Genomic DNA, 12,172 nt, shown 5'->3' on the forward strand with positions numbered 1-12,172 from the left:
ATTACAAATTCATATCGATTTCACATATAATTAATTCTATTAAATAAATGATTAGAATTCTTTTAAAATTTAATTTTATAAAATTCCAATTCTATGATACCAAATGGACCGTTAATAATTGTTTGTTAGTCGACATCAACTTTGCGATAATTTCAATATTCGTAGATTAATTCAATAGTTGATTCACATAGTTCGAATATGATTTGATCAAAAGTCAATTGCTCTTAATAGATGTAGAAAAATAGTGATATTGTAGGCAGCGTATTATTTAGCTTAATTATTATATCTAGCCATGCTAATAATTCGTTTATATAACCTATACACCAAGTGGGTAGATTTATTTTTCGATTTGCGATTGAGACTAAAGATTATTTTAATTTTCAACCTCGAATATGTTTCATCCAACCTGGTGAATATATATGTAATAGTACTATATGACATGCACAAGTAGTGTGGCAAAAATATTTGAAGTCGAACAAATTATCGGACACAAGTTGAATCTGTGGGTTGATATATATTAAACTTGTAGATGACAATTAAGGATTTGAAGCCATCAAATGAAACAACAATACTGGAATCCAGCAGTGATTTGAAGACTGCAGATACAAAAATACATTGCAGCATTTTGCTGCATTTCCTAAACTGAACTAAAAACATGGCTCAAAGAACCCAATGAATAAGAAAACAAGGCTAGTAATTAATGAAAGAAGCCTCATTAGGCCATTTGAAGCGCGCCTGCATCGTAAAAAACAATCCTTCTGGAGCAGAGTAGAGATAATCGAGGCTCTAATAACTGTGCTGTTTCTCGTTAGCTGCAAGGTTCAGCGGGCCATTGGCGACTCCAATTCCCAGAAGCAGCTTTGCGCTCTCCCCGCTTCCTCTTATTCTTCGGGAAGTGTATCTGCGAGGTTATACTCGGCTTCAAGGTGTTTGCCTCCACATCACCCAAAATGGAGGCCTTGTTATTGCTCTCTTCCTCTCCACTGTGTTCCACGTCTTGAGCCTTGTCAGCGAATTGGTTGGCGCCCTCAACTTCAGCGGCCTCGTTTTGTATGAGGATGTTGTCCACAATCTGAAATGAGACAAACAGAGTATCTCCTCATCTTACAAACTATGCTCGATAAATGAACGAGGTCAAGGGGAAGATTGCATTATGTCTTACCTTTTCTGATGAGTCTCCGATTTGGTTTTGATGCTGCGTGACATCTGCCGAGTACAGAAGGCCAACACTGCTTTCAATGATATCAGGAATCGAAAAAGGCTCTCCAAAACTAGAAACTTCTTCGCAGTCGAGTAAATCAAAATCCTCGATATCATAGTCCCCTATATACGGAGATGATGCATAGAGGCCTGCATCTCCGTTGCAAGCAGAGAATGTAGGGCTATGTATGTCACCTCCCACGAGCTGGCTCAAATCCTCCGAGGAAGAAAACCTGCTAGCATTGTTTATCAAAACTACATCAAGTTGATTCCTCAACTTCTGAACCCGGGAATGCACAAGCTCGATTTTCCTGAGCATATGATGTAGAAGATTATCATCTTCTTCATGAATTGAATAATCACCGTTAAGGCCAAACTCATCACGGTTGCCTGCATATAGAAACCAAGAAGCAACTAAGAAAACATACAAGTATAGAATGTAAATGCAATTTGACATAACCTCAATAGCCAGATGTAGATATATATATTAAGAAAACAGATATTGTTAGCTCGTTTGGGACTCGATCAACGCTGAATTACCACTATTCTCCCATGTAGGAACTCCATCCAGATCATGTCTCTTATTTTCTGCAGTAAGACCAACGGTTGAATGGTTTAGTTGTAGTGAAAAATTATAATAACATAGCAGAAGAAAGAAGATCGAACCTCGATCAGAGAAAATGATATGATTTGACATGTATGATGCAATATCACTTGTATTCTCCACTCTTCTTCTTTTCCTCCTCTTCATGAGCCTATTTCTATGACTTTGAATTGAAATTGGCAGAGAGTTCGATCCAAACTGCTCCACAGTTGTTTTATCTTGCGCCATATGTTTCCCGCTGTCCTGTCTGGCATATTTCGATGCTTGTGACTCTAATTGCTTTATCCTCAGCTCTGTCCATTTGCATCGCCACATTAGAGGATGTATGAAGTTTCTCCAGTGAGCAGTCAATTTTTTCTTCCTGAGAAAATAAGTTTGTTGAAGAGATAAGGTCACTATAACTGCTCACAAACTTGTTCTTGCAATGCACGCAAATCAAAATCTAAACGCGATCACCAGTCACCGCAGCAGGAAACTAACCATACTAAGATAATAACATGATTCACATTATAAAGTGCATAACAAGCTAGGTACAACAGCTTTTCGACTAATGCAGTAAAAATCTTTTTCTACATAATTGAGACTGTCATACGCTTAGTTAGACATAGGCATTACCAGAACACAAATAAAACGAGCTAAATCTGCTCAACTGCCACGGTTATTTTTGATTCTCTTATAGAAGAAGAAGATAAATGCGTGTGATAGCAATAAAAGTTCATACTGAATGATATCCAAAGGAAAACCAAACCAAACCTTATTGGGAAGACGCTGCCAAATCCGTCAAATGTAGGGTCCAAACCAATGTCAGGAATGAAGTGTGATTCGACTTCAGTATCGCTAAAACTAGAAGCATTTTCATCTCCAGAAAATGTGTCAGCAAATGAGCTAGAATTCTCAGTGGCATCAGGGTCCTCTTTGGCCTCCACCTTGAGATCCCTGCTTCGTGAAACTTCAAGTATGTCAACTGAAACATTGTCTGCAGCTTTCAAAGATTCGTAACCCTCAACCAACATTTTCTGCACTCGATAGATGCTCCTATACTTGTGCAGTTCAGGCAATTCTCACCAAGCTCTTCAACTGGTGTCTGAACGTTTTGAACATTATCACAAAATCAGCTCCGTCAAAGTTCATCTCCATGGATTGTTTAAAATGGAACTACGCGATTTACTATCCAGCTTGTTCGGTTGTCTCTTCCTCTATAATTACACCAAAAATCATGAAGACAATAATTCAGTCGCTACATGAATTTGTTTTGTACGTGCAGAAGTTTTAGAGCATCAGAGCTGTTCTCAATGGAGAATCAGGCTCAAAGACATCCAGATTATTTGAAAAACACAAGTAGGAATAGAGAAATCACCATCATGATTCATGACATGTTGATGACTACTCATTTTCAACCTAGAAGTCTAAGAACAAATAAAGGAAATACAATGTGATGACCTACAATTCTACTTACCTTCAAGATTTATTACCTAAACTAATAAAACAATACCTATATCCATGAGTACAGCACATATCAAACCAAAAAATCAAAAGATTTTAGCAAATTGAAAGGTTAATCACCAATTCAAACAATCCACAATCCCATCTAATTATAAACGTCTGAATTACTAAAACCAAACCATATACTCAGCTAATTATCAAGTTTCAGCTCAGCAAAACTACACAAATTATACGGAAAAACAAGCAAACTCAAAAGACACCCAAATTATCATCCAAAAACCTTCCTAGTTCCCACTACAAGAAACACAATCACAGTATTAATTAAACCAATTAAACAAGTTCTTGCTAATCATAAGAAAACAGTAAACAAAACTTTAAAAAAGCTTACTGAAGTGACAAAAGAGACCAATACTTAAATACAAGCCGAAGAAGTAACACAATAACACAACCAACAACTACAGAAGATAGATCCAAATTCCCATCAGCTTCAAGAATCATAATTAAACAAGAAAAAAAAACACTTTTGCTCAGTCACAAGGAAACAATAAAAACTAAAACAGAAGTTTCAGTGCATAGATATAATCATGCATCATGAAAAGGGGGAAGAGATGCAAATGTACCACAGCAAAGAATAGAGGTTGGCGGCGAATGTTTTTGAGTGTGCAGACTAACAACTTTACGTTTTTTGTGATTTCATAGTCTGAGTTTATATAGTTTTTCATTTATTATTATTATTTTTATGTTATGATATGATTGTGAGGCTGTGACCTAAGTATAGTAGCAACTTAATGCATTTCCGCGCTTTTTCCATTCCGGCATAGAGTCACTGTTGCGCTTTTACCCCAGTTAAATTTTTTGAATTTTTTCCTTACAAGAACCAATTACACAACGGAATTTAGTGAGTGGTGATGGCGTAGAATGACAAATTTAAAACTAAAAAATTGGATTTTTTCTAGCTTTATCAAAATTTAAGACCTAGATAGATATGGGCCGAGGTGAAACCATGAATTAAAATATTAGAGGCCCAAACTACAATTCATAATTTGAGATATTTTTCGATGTAAGCAGGCAAAGACAATTGCAGCATTAACAATAGGATTTTTATGAGAGAGATTATAGATAAGTAATGATAGAAAATGAATTAGAGAATTGTTGATTAAAAAATAGAATAGATACAATGACTGTTGGGAGAAATGAAATGCCAGCGTCAAAAGAATCGATGGTGTCGAGAAACGGAAATGGAAAATAAGAATCGATGTAGTAAAACAATCATAGAAAATGAAATAAAAATAAAAATGTCTCAAACTCATAACATAGTACACCAGGCTTCCTCAAATACCAATTTTCTCACATTTATTGTTTATAGTTGCAACAAAATACTCCCTCCGCCTCTTAAAAATAAAAACTTTTGAAATAACACAAATTCTAATCTTAAAAATAAAAACTTTTAAAATAACACAAATTCTAATGCAAAATTTAGTAAGAAAGAAAAATGTGTTAATGAAAAATGAATCTCAACTCATATCTTCGGACATAACACACGTACGCCTACAATAATTAATGGGATCATGCATATATATTATCGAATTCTATGTTAGAGTTAATAAACGACAAAACCTGCAGTAATATAGTCAAGCGAAGTCGGCTACATGTATAGGATCAACGACAAATCTACAATAATTGTTCAATGTATACATAATACACTTCTGCAGCAAATGAAGTTAGTGTCAAATCTTGTGCAGGTATTAGGCTTGCTTACAATGTTAAACTGCAATTAAGGATGTATTATGTATCTTATTAACTATAATTGCACCAACATTCTATAAGTACTCTATGCAGACGTTTGGTTACTCAGAGATTAACTTTGTAATAGAAGGTGCAGTTCGAATTATTATTTCTCATTATTAACGTCTATGTACTTTATTTTTTATTCATGAGATTGAATTTCACAACTCAATCCTCGAAACTAAACTATACCGAATCGAATCCACCCAATCCAACAATATATATTTATCATTGATTTTGCACATGAGCACTATTTAGGAGTACATCTGGTCAAGTAATAAAACAATAGCCATGGCAAATTTGCAATGGAAACCTGCCGTAATGATTAAATGAAACACCTCTAAACCAAATGATGCACCTTTTGGCATGGCTTCTTTCTTCTTAATCTCTGCAACAACCCTCCTCGATTCATCCAAAATCTTACACGATCTATGCGTAAAGGATCCTTCGACCACATACATGCATCTATTTTCCAAAATCCCACAATATACATAGGCTACCACATCATCCATTTTTGTTTGCCTCAGCCTCATATTTTTCCTCACACAAAACATAGGCTTCTGCGATGATTTCATGTCAAATTCTCCTTCGTAGACAAGCCAGTAATCCAACAGCCTTAGCTTCTGCAGATTATCAAAATCAAACTATTTACAACTTAATTAAATATAAAACTATTCCCTTTATCCATTAATTGTTCACTTTTGTCATTTTTTACTGTGCCCTATTAATTGTCCATTTTCCTCTTGTACCATAAATAGTACTCCCTCCGTCCCCGATTAAGAATCACACTTTGACCGAGCACGAGTTTTAAGAAATGTAAAAGAAAAGTTGATTGAAAAAGTTAGTGAATGTGTGACCCTTTTTATATTAGTTTTATAGTAAAATGTGAGTGAATTGAGTTAATGGAATGTGAGACCTACTTACTATTTATGATAAAAATGAAGTGTGACTCTTAATTGGGGACGAACCGAAATGGAAAAGTATGACTCTTAATCGGGGACGGAGGGAGTAATTAAGTAGTATTCATAGTCCGCTAAACCATTCCACTCATATTTTAAAACTCCATAAAACTAGTAATATAAAAGTGAAAATTATATTCCACTAATTTTTTCAACTCACTTTTCTTTAGATTCGTGCCAAAATCAAAATGGACAATTATTGGAAAACCGAGGGTGTACAATTTTACATATGCAGCAAGATTAATACCTTGCGACGGCAGATGGTGAAAATGGGATTGCCGGAGCCGTCCATGAGGATGGTTTGATCAGGTCGATTGGTGTAGTTGTCGACCCGATAGGCCAAACCGCCGTCGGAGCGGATGACGGTGAAGCCGCTGCAGCTGTAAACGAGCGATTTTGTCCAAACTGTTAAAGAAGTGGATGCTTCACGTTCACCGTCGTCTCCACTCTCATCGTGATAGTGGTGAACTGTTCTTGATTTGGATTTCGATAAGAACATCATCTTTTTTTGTTATCTGTCTCTGTGTGATTGTGTGGAAGTGAGACAACGAGTTTGATTTCTATGTGTATATATATAAAAGGCTAGAAAGTGAAAAGATACATTTATGCTTTCTACTGTTTTGGGGCCAACACCTTTGACGTGTGCACCCTTGGAATTCTTTCATTGAATCAAATTCTTTTAAAGCTTTCATTGAATCTAAATAGGTAATAGTAAAATTTAATTAGACAAAAGGTATAAAAAATTCCCTTCTCCTTCCCTCTAGAAGTTTGGTAGTAGTACGTACTCCATCCGTCCAATAATAGCTCACATTTGATGATTGACATAAAACTTTGGGAGAAATTGTTTTGTATATCAATTGGAAAGAGAAAATAATATATTTATATTAATAAGAAAGAAAATTTTTTTATAAAAAGAAATGTGACATCTATTGTGAGACGTAGAAAGTATTATTACACATGCAATATTTGAACTTTTAAGTAAGGTTAACGGCTAAAAAATTCCAGCATACTCCTTCCGTCCATCACGAAATAATATCCATATTTGCTATTTTGGTCCGTCAGTAAAATAATTTCCACATTTACTTTTTTCATTTTTGGTAAAGGGACTCCACTTTCCACTAACTCATTCACATTTTATTATAAAATCAATGTATAAAGTAAGATTTAATTACACTAAATCGTGGATGAGGGAAGTAAAAAGGTAATCTAGTTATCTGCTCTTATATTTCAGTCAAATTGCATTATAAATTCGTACTCCCTCCGTCTCAACTAATTTGAGCCAAAATTTTTGGACACATAGATTGAGAAATTATATTGAAAAATATGAGAGGGTAATAAAGTAGTAAAGATAAACAAAGAATAAAGCATGTGATGGAATAAAGTAAAAGTAAATGGATGTCTTGTTATTTGATAAAAAAAAGGAAATGACTCAATTTAGTCGGAACATCCCAAAAACGAATATGAATCAACTTAGTCGGGATAGATGAAGTATATAATAACACTACGATAAAGAAAATAGATAAGGACATTTTTTTAATGCAATTAAGGACGCTAATTTATTTTTCTAAATATACCATAAATACATAAAAAAACATCCTTATTGTTGGTGTCTCGATAAAAATTATGAGACATAAATAGAACAATCCTAGAAAAGCAACAAATTAAGTTAATTGGTCCTGAATTTAGTGACGATTTCTTTTGTGCCCTAAATTATTGTTATTTTTAAAATTTTCAATTGCATTTCTATTCTATGTCCTTAAAAGATAAGCTGTACGGTAAATTTTATAGTTGGGTTGCCTTAGGTGGACATTTGTATAAACATGTGAAATTTGGGTTGCCTTATACAGAAATCAACTACAAATGTTTAACTAAATAATTACTCCAATGAATCAACCGTATCAATGATATCGACGGTGCTAAAATACTACTCCATACTGTCTTTGTCTCATAAAGATATCACACCTGTGGGATGTCAAGAGATTTTAAAAAATTTTATTTTACGTGTTAGATGAAAAGAGAAAATATAATATTTATATTATTATGAGAGAGAACTTTTTCTGAAAATGGAAATGTGACATCCTTAGTGAGACATGATTAAAAAGAAAATGAGATGTCTTCCATGAGACGGAGGATGAGACGGAGGTAGTACATTCACAAGTGGCAGTTGAAATTATACGAATTATGTAAAGTCGTAGGTGATCTTTCAAACTTTAGATGACACCTCAATTTTGAATGTTCTCTTCTGTGGATCTTGTTATGTACATGAGTCAGATGTGGTCTCTAAGCACCAAATGAGGACATTTAGAGTGCTTACATTATAATGCTTTTACGTAATAGTAAGAGCATTTATCTCCGTGCTCTTGTCACGGATGAGCACGGATGTGGGTCTGGATCCACATTTATTCATTTTTAAATTTCTGCTCTTCCGCAAGAGCACAACATCCATATCCATACTCTTGCCAAGAACATTCTTTTACACTATTTCAAGAGTCTCACCATTTTATTATCCAATTTAAATACTTCAATTACTAAAAACATTTTCATAATATTAAAATGCATTCAAAATACCCGAAATACTATTACAAATTACTAAAAAAATTAAAATTACGAAATTAAAATCATAAAAATTAAAAATTATATAATTAAATTCATAATATTAAAAAGAGAAAGATGAAGAAGGTGAGTTGTATGAAAAAAATATGAGAGAAGTATGAATGAGAGATAATTTGATGTAAAAAATGGATGATGAATGTGGGTATTTATAAATGATTTTGGGATAAAAATAAAAATAAAAATAAAAATAAAAATAAAATTTACAAAAGGTCAAAAGATGGCTACATTTATGGGAATTCAAAAATATTTTTTCTTCCGGGTTATTTTCGTTTTTTTATGAATTTTATAAAAAAAATAAAAATTTAACGGAATAAAAACGATCCAAATCGCTCATGGGGCAATTGGGCATCACCGCCTAATTAGGAGGCGCCACGTCGGCCTGCTCTTCGGCACGGCGGTGCTCTTCGGCAAGAGCATAGCGGCAAGCACAGGCGTGCACTTGCCAACGGCACCGTTGGACATGCTCTAATATTTCTTTTATGAGTCCATGATTGATTTCTCATACGAAAATAACAATGGTGATTAAACTTCAATTACTAGGAACGTCTCAGACAATTGAATTGACTAACTTCACTTAGTTAATCTTTCCTTTTTCGTGGGAAGATATAGACACTTTGATCACTTCTAAAAGTGCAAAAAAAACATGGAAAAAGTGCAACTAAAAAATCTCAAAAGCAAGATCCTTTCCCTATTCAGAGACAAAAGTTTGCCCTCATCAATGAATAGTGGGGCAAACGTTGAAGTGACAAGAAGGTCTATCACATTAAATTAGTTAGTTTATCTTATTATTCCCACCATATTATTCCCTGCATTTCCATTTATAAACGAACAGCGCATCAACCATGTCCATTCTTAGGGACTGTGCTGATGTGCTCCTTTGGCCTACCAATGTATTTGGTCTTATTATTTTCCTAACTTTTTTCTTTATCGTCACTTTTCAAAATTCATTTGGGTGTCGTGTGTGATTCGAGAACAACTATCATACATCAATTTGAAACGTAGACTGACCGACCACGTTGAATTTAATGGACTATCATTGTTCATTATTGATGGCATAGTCCCTCTCAATAAAAAAGAAGAAATAAGAAATTATTGTAACAGTAATCTTGATGTAGATCAATATTCCCGACATTGAAACTATTAAGATTTAACTTTTTGATTGAGCATAATATTATCCCCCAAATAATGGTTAGATATTTTGATTATTATAAGAATTTAGTGGCTTGGTAATAATGTTAGCATAAAGCAAAACAACGAGGGCATACTTAAAAGCGAATAATTGTTTGGTAAATCGTGGAATTTATCTCTACTTTTATGGCGTTTTGTAAAATTATATGCTTTTTAATTTAGTTACAAATAAAATATGAGTAAATATTTAAAATTCAGAACTTTATACTCAATTTTATTTTTGTAAGAAGTTTATATATACGACTACGATTGATACATCTATATATTATTTTTAATCCTTGAATTTTGAAGATATACATATACGGGATTCATCACTTAGTTTAATGTATTAATTAGGTTTGAAATTGAATCACGAAGGTGACAATTTTATTTTTTGAATGCGTACAATGTACAATTTCTCAAAAATTTCATACATGCTATGCGAGATTAATTCGTAGAGCAAAGTGATGAATCATCAATAGCTATTCCCAATCTAAAGGCTGTAAATTGTTCTGAGTTTATATTTTGTAAACTAATTTTGTTATATGTGTGTGGTAGTGGTAGGGGAAGGGAATGTTCAATAAAGAACACTTCAACACCAAAATTCGATTCTAGAGACTAGAAGGTTGTAGACATCATGAATTTTAGAATTCATTCATTGCAATCATATATACCAAGATACTCAAATAGCAAGCAATAAAATGGATAAAATGATCCTAGAACAAGCTCACTATAATATGGATTTTATATCTGGACTTGATGATTGTTTGCGCCTTATCCACTAGTCAATTCATTTCAATCAACGTGAGCAAGAATATCTTAGAAAAAAATAGAGGAGTAAAAGATAGTGGGGATCGAAAACTGTTGGAGAAAAAGGGCAAGAATATACTAAGAAATTTTATTATCAAATCAAGACAATCATTTTGGGTTGGTATCATGATCAGTGTTTTTTTAGGAGAAAGTATAAAATATTTAGGTGCTTTTGAGGTGCATTTCTTCTTATCTTTCTTCTATTTTTCTTGTGTATATATTTTATTTTCTGTTTTTGAGGTGCTTTTTTTTTCTATCAAAAGCTTATTTTTAAGCCTCATTTTTAATGGAGAAATGAAGACACGGGGTTACAAATTGAATGGTGAATTGTGAGCATCCACGATAGTGTGGACATCCCAATAGTCTAGCACTAGGATTAACCAAAAACACTTTCTATCACGTCACTAAGACTAACCACTGTACTGCCACATAAATACGGAATTAAAAATTAAAAATAGCAGATGAGCCGTATATATAGAGTTGAAATAAAAAAAAAATTATAAAATTAAAAATAGCGCCTGTCCGTCGCATCAGCGCAATAGCGGACGAACAGACGGACGAGCAATCGGCTAACGCTTCCTCACCACGGATGAACGCTCGTTTGTCGCGTTCTTCCGTCACCCGTTAGCCACGCCTAATAGTGGACGAATGCGACGGACGAACCGCTAGTCGGTCGCTGGTCCGTCCGTCCATCCACTACTGTAGATGCTCTTAATGATGGTGGCCGTGGTTACCGAAAACCACTTTGGTCACCAGCATTTACAAGATTTAAAAGTTTGAACTTAGGCTTATCCGTCGATTAAACTACGGATTAAACTATAATTTAATTTTAGTTCAAGTAATAGTATTAACTTATGTCACTGTGAAAGTTAATATTGATATCACGATCCAAAATTTTGAGAAATCTGGGCTCCCTTTTTATTAATTACTACTCCCTCCGTCCACAAACAATAGATCTATTTTTGTTCGGCACGAGTTTTAATGTAGAATTGGTAAAGTAAGAGAGGTGAAGAGAAAAAGTTGGTAAAGTAAGAGAGATAGGGGGAAAAAGTGAGTAAAGCATGAGAGAGTGAAGAAAAAGTGGGAAAAGTATGAGAGTTAAACTTTTTATTTTTAGAAAGTGATCTATTTTTTGTGGACGTCCTAAAATGGCAAAATTGATTTATTTTTTTTGAACGGATGGAGTGCTTGTGTTTAAAATATCCAATACTATTAATTAATTAGTTATGCATGTTGTTGATTTAATTTAACTAACTAATTTACCAAGAGTTTTCTAGTTGAAGATAATTATATGTTGTACTATATTAGATTTCAATAGACCAGAGTTTATGTATAATAAAAGCCTAATCTTATTCAATCTGGCCATAATCGCAGTCGTCGCCATCCTAATTCAAACATTTAACCTGAGGTAGAAATTTTTGATGCTGACCCAATTAAAATATGAGTTGGTTTAAACCTATATTTGTATAAGTTGTAAAAATCAAAATGATTTCAATAGTTAGTTGATAAGGTTAATCAAAATAAATTTGAATGCGACAAGTATTGAAAAGAGATGGCTAGAACTAATTATTCAGTTGGGCCTTTGTTGGTC

At 33.7% G+C, this 12,172-nt stretch overlaps 2 protein-coding genes across 2 annotated transcripts; both read right to left on the minus strand.

The window, feature by feature from the left end:
* Nucleotides 1-486: 486 nt before the first annotated feature.
* On the minus strand, nucleotides 487-3,933 carry LOC125215799 (uncharacterized). The gene is made up of 6 exons (XM_048117350.2): nucleotides 3,868-3,933; nucleotides 2,558-3,000; nucleotides 1,867-2,165; nucleotides 1,741-1,788; nucleotides 1,163-1,590; nucleotides 487-1,072 (listed from the first exon to the last, which is right to left on the minus strand). Exons 2-6 carry the CDS (start codon nucleotides 2,815-2,817, stop codon nucleotides 809-811), a joined length of 1,299 nt encoding a protein of 432 aa, XP_047973307.1. The 5' UTR covers nucleotides 2,818-3,000; nucleotides 3,868-3,933; the 3' UTR covers nucleotides 487-808.
* A 1,300-nt stretch (nucleotides 3,934-5,233) lies between these two features.
* Nucleotides 5,234-6,520, minus strand: LOC125209013 (protein LURP-one-related 17-like). The gene is made up of 2 exons (XM_048108583.2): nucleotides 6,239-6,520; nucleotides 5,234-5,655 (listed from the first exon to the last, which is right to left on the minus strand). The coding sequence occupies exons 1-2, from the start codon at nucleotides 6,491-6,493 to the stop codon at nucleotides 5,287-5,289; spliced, it is 624 nt and encodes a 207-aa protein (XP_047964540.1). The 5' UTR covers nucleotides 6,494-6,520; the 3' UTR covers nucleotides 5,234-5,286.
* Nucleotides 6,521-12,172: the final 5,652 nt, after the last annotated feature.

This window comes from Salvia hispanica, chromosome 3 (genome assembly GCF_029641045.1).
Source record: "Salvia hispanica isolate PSC_SH4W2 chromosome 3, Shi_PSC_v1, whole genome shotgun sequence".
Classification (NCBI taxonomy): domain Eukaryota; kingdom Viridiplantae; phylum Streptophyta; class Magnoliopsida; order Lamiales; family Lamiaceae; genus Salvia; species Salvia hispanica.